Source organism: Gallinula chloropus (genome assembly GCF_964237585.1).
Source record: "Gallinula chloropus genome assembly, chromosome: 6".
Taxonomy (NCBI): Eukaryota; Metazoa; Chordata; class Aves; order Gruiformes; family Rallidae; genus Gallinula; species Gallinula chloropus.
The window spans coordinates 12865981-12880623 of NC_140091.1; the positions used below are offsets into that span (position 1 = coordinate 12865981).

Consider the following 14643-nt stretch of genomic DNA (forward strand, 5'->3'; position numbering starts at 1 on the left):
CCTGAATCATGTCCCAAAAACCCACTGCCTCTGTTTTTGCAAATTATTGTGAGTGAACTTCACTTTTTTCAGGAAAATGTTTTGACATTTAACATTACACCTGTATTTTAGTTCAGCACAAAATGCAAACTAGCCTGCACTTAAATGCCTACTACAGATTTTAGTAAATCTTCTTTCTATTCCCACATTGCTAAAACAAAGACATGATGAATTCCACATGTATTACAGCAAAGATCCAGAGGTTATTGAGCTGGTGCAAGTTTTCCAATTGACAGCGCTGGTAATTGGGTAAGGCTTTAAGTGGAGAGTAGTAAACAGCCTTGAGGCAAAATACATGCTCTGTACTATCAAATATTTAAGTTTATACGTAGACATTAAACTTATGCCTCCCCATGGAAAAGGGTAATTTTCTTCCCACTCAGATGTAATATTTGAACACAAAAAATACAGCCATACGTTATGAGGTTTGAAAGTAAAATACTGAGCTTGCATAAAACCAGTAGGATATAATCTTGTTATAAATTTACTATTATTTAAATTTCTATGCATATGTTCAGGTTTATATGCAACTAAGAAAATGCTTGCTAAATAGGCCAGTTAATAACTGGAGTTAATACTGAAAATGTGCTCCAGTTTCTTCTAAACAAAATAACTTTGCATAAAGCAAGATAATTCACGGGGCTGTTCCTGAAAGGGCAAAAAACATATTTCAGAAACAGCTTACAAAACCAGTAACAGCACGTCAAAATTGGCCTGAGACAATATTGTAGTTCAGACTTTTACAGGCTGATAGGAATCATCACATGTGGCATTAAGATCTTCACTTAGTTTTTAGAAATAGCATCTGATTACTGCCCAGCTCTGTGCTGGGCAACCTCTGTCCACGCTCAGGCGGACGGATAGCATTTCGTATGCAGAAGTCTGCCTTGCATGCTCCAGAGCAAGGAAACACAGGCAGGCTGCTGCTGTGTTTGATGTAGGTGCAGCTGTAACAACACAGAAAAGGTTAATGAAACCCAGGGATATGATTTAACCTGCACAGCAGAAAGCCTTTTCTATCAGCAGGTGCCAAACTTTGATACAAGACTTGAGCTAACTACAGTCACAGTAACAGGCTCCACAGTGTACACAAAAAATTTGCATCTAAGATGTTAAATAAATACCTGACTTTTCTTGAGCCATTTTATCTCATTTCTACAATTTTTATTTAAGTGATTGCTTTTCCAAATGAAATTGAAATAAATTAATAATTTCATTTAATAAATTTGCATACATAGAAGAAAAAAGCCAACAAAATGTTGGCAATTAGATGAAGTGCTAAATTAGTAATGATCCACATATGTAAAGTGCAGGAAGAAATAATCTTAATGAGGTGACCTTAAATAACTGAGTCCAAGCAGCAAGAGAAGAAACTACAATTAGGGAAAACAGCAAACTAAAGAAGAACATTACACTCCAATTACTGCTCTCTTTGAAACATTCCTGTGACCTCACTGAAGCGACCACACACTTGAAGATAGGTGGTTCAGAAACAATACCTCTGCTCTTCATGGGGACACGTAAAACATTAGAAGAATGCCAGGGTCATTCAAAACCATGGCATGTGATGTTGATTTGTGGCTAAAGCACTACTGTAACTAAATAATTTAAGACAGAAAAAGGGCGTTTTGAGTAAACTGTTCAGACAAAAAGATTTTCCAGTACATGCTGAGCACTTTTTCAAAGTCTTCTCTCTTCTGTCTCAAACATTAACATAGTATTTCTGCCACACTAAGTGATAGACACAATACACACAATGTGCATAATTTCCATGATTTAAAAAAGTTTAAGTTACTAACACTTTTACTATCCATTTTTCAAGGTTCTTTGTAAATAAGCGCAACAATTATGACAAACTACCTCCTGCAGTTGTGCTAATGTTCTCCAAGACTGAAACAGCCCAATGAATGTAAAGAGAAAGTAGCTGAAACCTCGCTCCCTAGTCTGCTGCAAAACTGGCTCCATCCTTCAATGAGGCAATCAAAGAGCAACCATCTCAAAATTACCTAGCTACAGTTATCTAATTTTCTCTGAAAGATCTCTGAGGAATTGCTAAGAAGATTATATCTCACACCCTCTGCCAAAACAAAATAAACTCATGCAACTAAAAACGCTTAATTTGAGTAAACTCAGTCAGCCATAGCCCTACACTGACTTAAGTTAGACTTTTCTCAGTTCTAATTACTAAATTGTTAGCACATACAAAAACAAAAGCAGATTTCTTTGTAGGAAAACTCATTCTACAGAAGGTAATTCTGTGTTTCTGCAATCCCAGTATTGAAACACTACCGTAATTTCTTAAACCATGTTAGTTGCCAGGAATCTTCCAGATGAATGCCTGTATAATTCAGTATAGCACAGAATGTTTCAGTACCTCTATGCTGAAAAACCTTGATTAAAATGGGTTTTTGAGGATCTAATATTTAACAATGGAAAGCCACCTTAGAGACTGACACCAATCAGCAGGGGTTCCTGCTGATTCAGTTGTTCTGCTGCAGTGGTAACTTCCACTCTTTTGGATTGCTCCATAAAATAATTATGACATAGGTGAGACGTAATTCTGGAAGTTGTGCCGTAAGCAACTAGTTATTACACTATCCATTTCCATGAACTTTGTTCTAACAGTGATGAGAAAGATGGCAGCCTCTTCCCTTCCAGGTTATAAAGCTTGAAATTAGCACAGCTAATACCTTAACGAGACTCATTTCCATTTTGATCCTGTTTTCTAAGATCTACTTTTAAAGATGCTTTCTTTGCTTCATTCCTTCCATCCTGTGATAATTTACTTTTCCAGATCAAGGTACACAGTTACATCACAGATTTTATTTTCTCTGTATCAGGAACTAAAAATGAGCTTCAGAAAGCACCATATATAGAGTCCACCTGCCTTAAGAACAGCATTTTTCTTAAGTCTGCCCATATTTTTTTATATTAAATGACACTTCCCTACACAAGAAGCCATCTCATTCCGCATTTTTAACTAACTTAATTTCAATATTAAAATAATCCATTCAGTCACAGAGGCTAGTCCCTCCTCCAGGCTTCTGAAGGTTTCTTCTCCCTTCAAGTGAAGACTGTACTGCACTTTAGGCCACGAAAGAGTGATGTGAGAAACTTGGTACTACGAGATGAAGATTTTAATTTTGAGGTAGCTAATTCAAGTAAGTGGATGTAATAAAATACTGGATGGGATAAATAAATAGGTGAAGCTTTTCATTAAATTGTGGTGAAGTGACATTTTTGTTCTGTTGGACAATGTAAGTATGTTTATCCAAAGTAAACTTACAGACATGAAATTAGCATGAGGTACCTCAAAACACTATTGTGCACTATTTGTTGGACTTTCCTTATCTTACCACATAACTATAATGCATTTCTGCAGCTTTCAAGCTAGAAACAGCAGTGTTACTTCTACTCTCCCCTCCAATGAAAATAAATGGAAGGAGGTCCCTGCCAATCCAAAGTTTAGTCTTCATTTCATCTTTTTTAATCCTACGTAATCACCTCTGAAGTATATAACATATAGTTTCACATATATATATATATAAAATTCATGTAACTCAGAATGTGATCTAGAACTTTGAGGCAGATAATCTCACACACATATAACTAAATATTTATTATTTGCTTTTACCATGAACCATGTATAGATGTGAAACACTTGCATTGTTATCACAATGATTTCCCCCTTATTTAAATAATGCAACTCTACTATAAAGCTAACAGATGACAAAGGTGACATTTATTAACACTGGAAAACTTGCAAGAAATTATTTTTAATTTATATAATAACATCAGCACAGAGTTCCCTGTAGTTTATTGTCTGGATGATCACAGAAATTACTTGAAATTAAAAAAAAAACCCACAATCAAACAAAAAAAATACAGCTACTTTGTCAACTATACTTGCCTCACAAATCATTTAGGACCTCACAAGAGACATGTACTTTGATGCCTAGTTAGATAGAAGTGACTTATCCTCTTGACTGGTAAAATGCTGTGCATCTAGTCATCTGTTCCCAATTTCAAAACTAACTTCAATTGTACAGTTGTCCTAATACAGTTCACAATGACAAAGAATGTAATAATTATAGAAGATGAGACATAAAAAAACACGTGTTGCAATTTACATTTTCTATTAGAAATACTGATTATTTCTTGTGTAGCTATGATTTGTTTTAAATTAAGGCATATGCCTTTTCATAAAAAAATGGCTAAAATATATGTAGAAAGAATATCTACTTTATAGCAAACTTGTCTTTTTACTTCCAAGAGCTATGACACAAAATCGCTATGTATCAGTAATGGGGAGGATTTGAGTAATTCTTTGTTTTATTGCCATCTACTGGCACTCTAGCAAAGTACAGCTTGAAACCTGCTCTCCTATACCTAGTCCTTTATTACTCTGGATTTTGTCCACGAACAGCAATTCAGAAAAAAATCCCATGTTAGATGCTAAGCTAAAAAGTATTGGCTATTAAACACGTGATATTATAAGACTGAAAATTATTGTAGAAGAGGGGAAACAGTAATTGCATTTCGAATTTCCAAGTCAACCTGAGGCAGCTGTAAAAAGAGATTGCCTTTCTAGAGAAATCTTTAACTCAGATCAAACAGAATCTTCAAATATCCAAGTAGTGAGTGTTTTGGTTTGTTTTTTGGAGTTTTGTTTGTTTCAGGTCAGAAATATCAGATAATGCTACCAGCTTTTAAGCTTGGCCTGAAATCTTTGCCAGTGGCACGAGACAGCAACTCTGACACCGTAGTGTTTTGCCAATTATTTGATGTGCATCTGAGATTTTAAAAAATCTGCTCATGCAGTAGGGAAGAGTGCTAGGGTTCAGTGCTAGACTTGTAGAACACACACGACAGCAACAAAGAAGCAGAAGAGACTGATGAGGACTGGCCCTTCTTTGATCTCCCTTCAGAAACAGAAAAGAGTTTAAGGGCGTAATCAATAAAGGTATGTATCAATTCCTGTTAGGATTTACAAAAGCACCTTTGACTGAAGAAAGCACCATATAGTAGTTTTTTACTTGCCTAATGCTTAGCTACCATGACCAAGGTAATCTAATTATAGCCAATTCTGCAACTCATTATGAAATTGTTTTCCACTCTACCTTAACCTCTTTACATGTAATTACCTGTACTTTCTCACAAGGGGCACAGAAAAAGAGACTGACAGCACTCTCCCAACTCTTTCTCCTCCCTTCCTATCACCTCTAACAAGAATGGTCCTGAATCCTTTACTGAGAAAAATATAACCTCACATATTCCTCCAGTATCTCCACTTAGCTGTTCTTTTCTACTGATGTTGGGAAAAGTCACTGTTCAGAAGGGGCTTTTTTCCAGAGACAAAACAGGAGCAACTCATGTCACCATAACACCAACTCAACTGCACATAAATCCTCTTAAGAAAAAAAAAAATCTGAGAAAGTTGACAACACTGATTACTGAACTCCTTTAACTCACTCTGCATGGTTTTATGCAGGTTTTTACTAAAACCCAAGGAAGACTTTTTCAGGTGTATATACATGCTGGAGGAGCAAATTAACATAGTACTCCAAGTAGGCTCTTCCAGTGATACCTGAAGACTAAACTAGATACAAGAACATGATACGCAATCACAAGAAGCTGAATGTTTTACCAGCAATAAAAAACCCCATTATTCACTCAGGAAGGGGAAGAAAAGTTAAAAATAAGGAAGAAAATGAGTAAAATGTATTTTTATTAGTATTCACTATAATAAACAACCATGGATAAACAGAACTGCTCCTTGGCTCAATGAAGCATAAAACTTTCAAAGGCTGTTACAGACAATAATACTGCATTTTCACCTTGAACTATGCAAAGCAAAACAATGATATGCAGTAATGAAAAGATTAAAATTCCTCTGACCATTCCTACCAAGAACAAAATGTAAAGGAAACAAAGAAGTAGGTTCTCTCCTCCTCTCAAAATACCCTGCAAGTACCTTCTAGTACCAAAGAAACACCTATCTTGACTAGAACATACTTTGTATGTACAATTTCTTTCTAAATGGTCCTGCCAAACAGTTTTGGAGTTCATGATCGAGATGCTGTCAAGATTTCATGTAAGACCAGAACAAGGACTTAAGACTGGCAATGGACTTGTTAATTTCAAGCTAGGTTAATTAAAACAAGAGAAAAGATACTTGCATTCTCACAGCATACACCAGTCATTATGTTCTTGTTGTATTGGTGACACCATTCTGCTTGCTAATGTTGTAGTTAAATAGCTGTACACCCCTCCCAAGTAGGCAATCTATGCCTTGTCCTACCAGACACACATTACATTGGTATAACTGGGAATAACCACACTTTACCACTTCTGCTTTTGTTAAGTGTCCCTCATGTGCATGCCCACATACGCTGCCAGAGCCTTACTCTCCACACAGCTGTGCTGGTCCAATATGTTACTACCACAAATTTTCTTGGCTTTTTCTCCCTTTTTTGAAATCAGGACCACAAATTTACTACAGCGTTTGCTTTTGGATTGCTTTTATCCCAATTGATACTTCCCGCATCTCAATACCATTTTTATTATTTACTAATGCTTAATTTTCCAGTTCAGAATAATTTACTAACAAGGATCCTTGGAAATGGTAAGGATTTCCAAATGAACAGGTAGGAAAATAAGGTTCTACCTCTTTCTGGGTTAACATAGTACATTTGGAGTTTGTCTTTAATTTGTGCATTTTCCCCACATGATTTTTGATCCGTGTCTATTAAAGAAGTTGAAAAGACAAGTTGATTTCTTGTATGTTCTCTAAAAACTGACAGCTTGAGAAGGGGGAAAGACCATAACCACTGTCTCCAGAAAATAATTCAACTCTCCACATTTTGTGGCCAATCCATCAGCGCACACAGCCACACAGTGTCAGGCAGACAGCTCTGTGCTGGAGAGCTCACACTCCCTCTTCCAAGGCAGGATGTTGCAACAGAGGACTCTTAGAAGCGAGAGCGTAGGCAGAAAAAGGAAAGCAGGTATCAAGTAAAACAGAGGAGAATTCCAGGAGCGGAGGACACAAATCCAACAGCAATCAAGCTTTGTTTTGCCAAAGGCTGCATTATTAAAATGAGGATTGCATTGTGTTTGATAGCACTGTTCACCAGGATTGTGTTGTGGTTGACAGCAAGATAACTATGTTCAGAGAAAGAAAAATGAATTTGACAAATGTACTTATCATTTCATGGCTCCTAGAGTAAGCCTATTACTAGAGAGAGAAAAGCAGATGCAACATATGCCCAAGGCATTCTCTCTTCCAAATTAAGAACTCTATTATTTAGTGTTTACTGAATGGTTTATGCAATTATAAAATATGATTCTATGATTATGAAAATACTTGTAACTAAACCATAGTCTTGAGTCCTGCAGTAATTTTGCATCACTGAATTTTTCTATTGAGAAGTATTTACAAACAGAAATTATCTTACAAAACATGATAAAATAATAAAGCTGGCAGCAAACGGTTCGCAAAATACTATTTTAAGCTGGTATAAAATATAACAAGGATTTATTTAATAAATGTAGTTGTGTGTCCACTACATTACCACATTTTAATAACACAGTTATCCACTGCACCAAACTGCAGCTGATCAGAAACTCATATTATAAGTTATTATTATTTTGCAGATGAACTAATGACAACAGTCAACTTCTACTGACATGAGATTTTTACTTAAAGCAAATTTAACTTTTTGTTACTTACTAAAACCACAGGCCAATCTACTTCTGAAAATCTATTTCTGGAAAAGAGTATCAATTTTCCATATGTTTAAGTTTTATATTAATAGGGAATTAAAAAAAAAGATTCTCTTCTGTGGGACAAAGTATGAAAACAAACACAGTGTCACCTAGTATATATGGCATATATGCACTTTAAAGAAAATTATTCACTTCTATTATTCTTCAACACTAAAAAAAGTGTATTACATCAATTCTATGTTGATGATAAAGTCTCTAAAGCACTCACTCAGAGGTTACCTATCTACAAACAGTTGCCTTGATCCCACTATGGATTAAAATTGCTACTGAAGTAACAAGTTACTTGATTTACACAATTTGTTATTCCTTAAATTGAAACACTGTAACTAAAAATGCATTACTCTCAGGAAAATGACACAAAGGTGTCCTTCAAAAGAAATATATATATAACTTATGTAATTTATTGTATTGTATCAGCTACACATCACTATATAACATCACTGTAATGTTAGATTATCTGACTTGCCATAGATTAAAATAAATCCATACTGTGTGATAAATTTGACCATAATTCAGAGACATATATCTGAATATATGGGGATAAATGACAGAACTCATGTAATTTTTTATTCTTGTCAAATATATATGAAGATAGGCATGGATAATTTATCTTAAAATATGTTAATGAAATGCAGTTCCATTTTTAATATTGCCATCCAGTTAAGGAAAAAACGAAGAGTGATGGTAAAATAAATTAGCCTTGCTACAGGACTGCTACAGGGCTACGTTAGAGTTACACGTTATTGTTCTGTTTATGGCAGCTCTCAAACAACTGGTATGCCAAGGAGCACCAGACCCTACTCTAACAGGTCAAGTACAGTAAAAGCAGCTTCTACAGAGAACTGATTTATTTTGATTCCCTAGGCAGAAACATTTGTGACTGAACAAAATACAAACCCTGTCCCGCAGGAAATGCCACGGATACTCTTCTTTCTCACAGCCATGTAATATTAAAAGTGCATCCAGAGATATTAATAGTATTGCTATGAACTGTCATTAAATATTGTGTGACCCTCCATGATACTCTATCTTTCCAAGGCCTCTGCAACTGTACAACCCACAGTAGGTAAGAATTCACAAGACCGTTTTTTAAGAAATGTATATATTTCATTTTAATCTGTCTTCAGTTTAAATGTCAGTATGGCTAATATGACTTTAAATGTTAAAAAGCAATGAATGAAATCAAACATATATGAAAATATCTATTTACTGAATAAACAGGTCCTAACTTTTGCAACTGAATGGCTGTAGGCAAGCACTCATAATTCTTAGATCTCAGAGGACTTACCTACAGCCCTAAGCCATCCCTATAAAGCTAATCACAACTTACAGGATCCTAGAAATGCACCGTATAATGTATTGTATGCACATAAAAATTCAATTCCTCAATTACATTTTCATCTAGAACTCAGAGTGAAGTGTTAAATAAAAATTTTCCCTCATGCAACCTAATACCTGCCAAAGACTTCAAATCTCCAAAGAGAGTACATACAGAGGAAGAAAAAAAAAGGAGGGGCACTAAATGAAACACTGGGCAAAGGGGAAAAATATACTGAGAATAAAAACATTGCATAAGATAGAAAATTAATCTACTGCACTGTAAGAAAAAATTAAACCATAAAAAGATACAGCAGATGAGAGAAACTCCTGAGGAAAGGCATCTGCAAAGCACCAGTCACAGTACGTAAAATTAAGCAGTGTAGAAAGATTTAAATCAATACGTTCCATTTTGATGAAAATATGTCAAGAGAAAAAGCAATGGTTTGTGAGCTACAACATATAAGCCAAACTCTCCAGTATGCATCAAACACTTTTTTTCTGAGAGGAATAATATACAAATATTCAAACTGTGTGCATGTAACAACAGAAAACTTAACAGTAGCAATAGTTCACAATTACACAACCCCCTAGACCAGTCTGTTATTATCTACGTCAATGTCTACATTGTGGTAAAAGTTCTGTTTAGGCATCTTGGATCTGCTTTTGTTGGAGGGATTATTTTATTAAAAAGGTTGTGGGACATCCATCATTTCAGCCTTTCCTCTGAATAATAATATTTCATAATTTGCCATGATGATTATTTTTCCTATTATATCATCTAGTTTTCCCAGAAATATTAATATAGGAATGTTGTTTAAACATGACAACATTCAAAACATTAAAAAAATCATATAAAAATGCTACAATATACATTTAGTTGTTATTTCCATTTTATCAATGTTACAATAATTTCTTGGAGACGGAGGGTCGGCTGTTTGAATGTGTAAGTCATCAAGCTATGTAATACAACAAGAAATATGTACGTTTACAGGTAGATGAAATTGTTTCTACAACACAAAGGAATGTTCCTTTTTGCTCCTCTGTGGAACATCCAAAGAATGGCATCAATGCATTCTTGGAGAACTGTGCCTCCTCAACCCAGGCATGATGCTAACATCAGTCTGACTTTGCTTTTAAAAACGAACAGAAATATAAACCACAGAAAAATTAATCCATAAAGACAAGTTTAATCACAAACTGATGAGAGACAGAAAAACAAAGCTGTGCATCATTTGAAGATCTGATTAAGCAGAAAACCAGCACACTTTGCTTTGTGAGAAATACCTCAGGCAAAGTGCATAGCCTTCACCTGACAGGATGGGAAACCTGGCATTCTCTGCATCTGACTAGTCAGGGAAAACAGTTCTGCTAAAACCTTTTTTCTTTTCCTCTATTCTTTTTTAGTTGAACGTTTTAGAAAATAAGCACCAGATGAGATTAAACAAGGCTATAATTAAGACCTATTCAAGAACTGTAAAGTATGAATTAGGAGTATCCTCTAATGAACTTTGGTATTTTTAAAACTTGAAAAAGGATGTAGCACACTGAATTTGATTATCTCTTGAACTGTGAAGCTCTAGATAAAGGACAACTGCACTCAAATACTAAAATAAAGACTTGAGTACTTTAGAAGGATCCTATCACCATAAGAAACCATCCGAATACTAGATGTATTTTCTTGCAAATATAAACAACAGAAAAGACTGCCCATCATCTTCCAATTACATCAACGTTTTTTTAAAGAAGAAAACATAATCCAGCTAACACTACCTCCTGTGGCATGCTTTCCTTCTGAAAGTAGAAATTTTTCTTTCCTGATCTAGAGAATTTTTTTGTTGCCACCAAAAAATCAGCAAAATATGAAATAGGATAAAAATAACATCAATTTCTTTTGGAATTTTGCATTCAGACAGCAAGTCAGTAGCCAGCTACCAAGTCCTACTGCAATTTCAAATGCTCCTCTTAAAACAGGCTGCCAGTTTGAACAACTAAGTTGTATCATCACAGCAACTGTGTATATTCAAAAGCCAACACTAGGGCACACTGCTTAATTTTTTCAAGAACAATTTAGATATGTGTTTTGTAATAAAAATAGAAAAAACACTTTTATTTTTAAAGCACTTAAATCCAACTCAGATTTTGATTTTTGAAAACTGCATTTCAGACATGTTTAACTCAAGAGCAGTAAAACTGAGGCTACATCTAAAAATCTGGTATGATCTTTATCGTGGTTTTCCTAATAAATACACATTAGTAATCTCTCTTTGTACTAATATAACTAGTAAAGTCATTCTACATACAGATACAAAAACATCCAAAATATGTCCAAAGACAACAGTCCATTATTTGCCATTGAAATCTAGGGAACAGCAACCTTTACCTACCAGGAAAAATGTCCATACATTTTGGGCTGAAAGCTGAAACTGCAAATATTTATCATTATTTTGAAATCATAGTTTGTCTGAACCATGCATTAATTCCCAATTTTCTCTGCTAAATTATTCATACACAATTTCAAAAAACTGAATTATAAAAATAATGGAACTCTAATTAAAAAATAAAGAAGCAGTCAAACTTCTGCTGGATTAAATCATCATCTGTGCCTTGCGCCCATGTCCATACATATTGTGCTGTGATTATTTACAGAAACAACTAGAAGAGGTTTGACTTCATATGAGGAGTCAAACCACTTCTAATCATTTTGGTAAACCAAAGATCATCTGCATTTGGCCTTTCAGTATTCACAAGAAAATGTAGAATATCTACTAAACAGCAAAACACAGAAGTGAAAACAGCAGTGCAAAGACTGTGCAGTAGGAACTGTGGCTCAATGTGTCATCTGAAGACAATTCTTTTTCCATTTTTCCACATAAACTTTCTGCACTGAAAGAACTGCCTTTTGTTTCAGGAATTTTTCACAGTTACCACGAAGGTATGATTACCACAGTTCTACACACAGACAGTAAAATATAAGAACAAGTAGTGTTCTTCTCTAATAAATATTGTAACATGTATATATTTACAAATAATAAATATAAGCAGCAATGTAGACATGATGTACTCTGGAGGAAGTTCTCAAATCTCTACTTTTGACCAATTTCTCTTCCTTGACACAATGATGTTAAATCTTTCCCACAACACTCTGAAAACAGGTATCCAACCTTAAATTCTTAAATATATGTGCTGTGCCTAATGAAGATGCTGATAAATAACAGAACTCTAATTAAAGGTTATGATTCCTTTGGGTTTGTTTCCAGCTAGTTGGTTGTTTTGGTTTTTTTTTTAGAGAAAAGAGATAACAGACCCAACAATTTCTGGCTAAAGAATTTATATTGCTAGAAATGTATAAAACACATTGCTGTACCATACTGCATATTAAATAGAGTTTAATTTTGCTTGGGGTAGAAACAAGGAAGAAAAATGAAGACTGAAGAGTATGAAAATTATAAAGCACTTAAATTTTTTAAAGTACTTTAAATACGTATTAATTTATATATTTTTGGTAAGAAACAAAAGCAGAATTCATGGTTACCATAGTTACACATACTCTTTGTTGTGTTTCAATGCCACATGATCTGATTCAAAGTAATATACATCAGGCTCTTCCTCATCATCCTCTGCAGTGTGGATGTTGGCACTCTCTTTGGCAGATGGTACATATCCAGCAACAAGCCTAGCCTCAGAAAGTGGTTTTCTTAGTCCATCACTCCCACGATCTCCTGTATTACAATTTCTCTCTTTTTCATTCTGTTTAATTTCTTCAGAATTTTTCGGAGATCCATTGATATTATTAATACCTACAGGTACATTCTTTTCAGTGGGACTAAGATTATTTTCCTCAACCTGCCCGTTTTCTCTACAAGGAGAGTTATTTTTAGTAGGGCTACTTCTGGCAGGGGCAGCCCTTCGTGGTGAAGTTCTCAATGTATATCTGTGTTCTTGAAGTTCCGACATAGATGTTATTTGAGCTGAAACACAGTCCAGCACTGATGAATGTGGTTCAGGTTCACCTGAGATTGATGCACTGTCATGATGAGTATTCGGGCTGCTATTGGTGTTTTCAGCACACTGTTCCTTAGAGGCACTACTATCTCCCACAACATCTACCTCCTCCTCCGAATCCCTTAACAAAGATGACTGGATTTCAGAAAAGGACCCTGTAGCTGGCTCATCTGCCTGATTAGCATGCTCCTCAGGCAAGCAGTCATTTATTATTTTGTGGTCCTCTAACTTTACCTGTTCTTGAGAGTTTGTGCAAGGCACATAATGGTCTACAACACTGTCCTCCTTGCTGCTATTAAGCAACAACGAAGAATGGGCAAATGAGTTTCCGTTTTCTGCTACCGTTTTGTCCTTGGGCGTACAGGAACCAGCACTGTTCTGCTGAGTGTTCCCATCAAGCTGACAGTCATCACAGTTAAGAGAATTTGAGTCTCTCTCACCAACTCCATTGACAGTCTGATAGCCTGCAATCTCGTCAACTATTGCAGAATTATTAAATCCTTCTGCACAGACATTCACCTTTTTAACTTCCCTTTTGTCACAATCATCCAATATAAGACATCGACAAGCTCGCTTTGTCCCTGTGGAGACCGCATCATTGTCCGACACCAAGCTTTTATGCTCCAATGGTTCCTTCTCTGTCTTAGTAGGCAAGTCTTCTTCTGAACTGTTTGGTGCCTCCGAACGTAGACAGCGCTTAATTCTTTTCAAAACCGGTGAGACAGATTCTGCTTGTTTTTTTTCACAATTTTCCACAGTTTGTTTATCAACATTGTCTTTCTCTGAAGTAGACAGTCCTCTCTTTCTAGGGCTCACCCATGATTCCCGAGCACTCTGCTGCTTCAAATCAGTAGTTCTTCCACCGTTACTGCCCTTCTGTGTTTGCACAGACTCTGGCCTCTTCTTTGGTGACCTTGAACGTATTTGAGGATGGGGTGAAACTTCCTCTGGATGAGCAATACTACGGTTTCTTAATGTTCTACCACAAAAGTTTTCATCCAAACCATTTAAACCCACTGTAGATCTTGTAACACGAGTAGATCGAGAAGCAGCCATACTATGGCAAGTCCCTAAAGTATGTTCATCATGATCCACTCATTGGGAAACCTGAAAAAAATAGTAAACAAAACAGTCAAAAAAACAGTCATAGCAAACTGAGGAATACGTTGTCAGAAATGTACCTAATGTAAAACTGAATATGCCTGTGCAATGTCTCAATACCATTTCTTTCTGTGCCAATAAAATAGGCCATTAAAATGTTTTCCATCTAAGCTATAAAGCAGCTGATTCAGTATTTGTGGTTGTTCTGGCTTTAGTACTTGTATGCGAATGTTCTTATTTATGCCTTATGTAAAGCTGGAATGTTCCAGTTAGGCTCCAGTTACTAGTCTACACTATTTTTATGTATAGTACATATGATATAAAGTATTTGGTGGTATTACTTAAGTTTATCTGGTCAAATGAGAGGTATCAAATCACATTCTTAATATCCCA

At 35.4% G+C, this 14643-nt stretch overlaps 1 protein-coding gene across 2 annotated transcripts in view; it reads right to left on the minus strand.

The window, feature by feature from the left end:
* The window catches only part of ZZZ3 (zinc finger ZZ-type containing 3), a gene marked incomplete at both ends in the record, with an annotated part of 30282 nt that extends 16077 nt beyond the window's left edge, over nt 1-14205 (minus strand). For both annotated transcript variants that reach the window (XM_084265930.1, XM_084265929.1), the window contains one exon: nt 12695-14205. In XM_084265930.1, coding sequence (XP_084122056.1) covers nt 12695-14205 — 1511 coding nt within the window. The remainder of the gene's footprint in view (nt 1-12694) is intronic.
* Nucleotides 14206-14643: the final 438 nt, after the last annotated feature.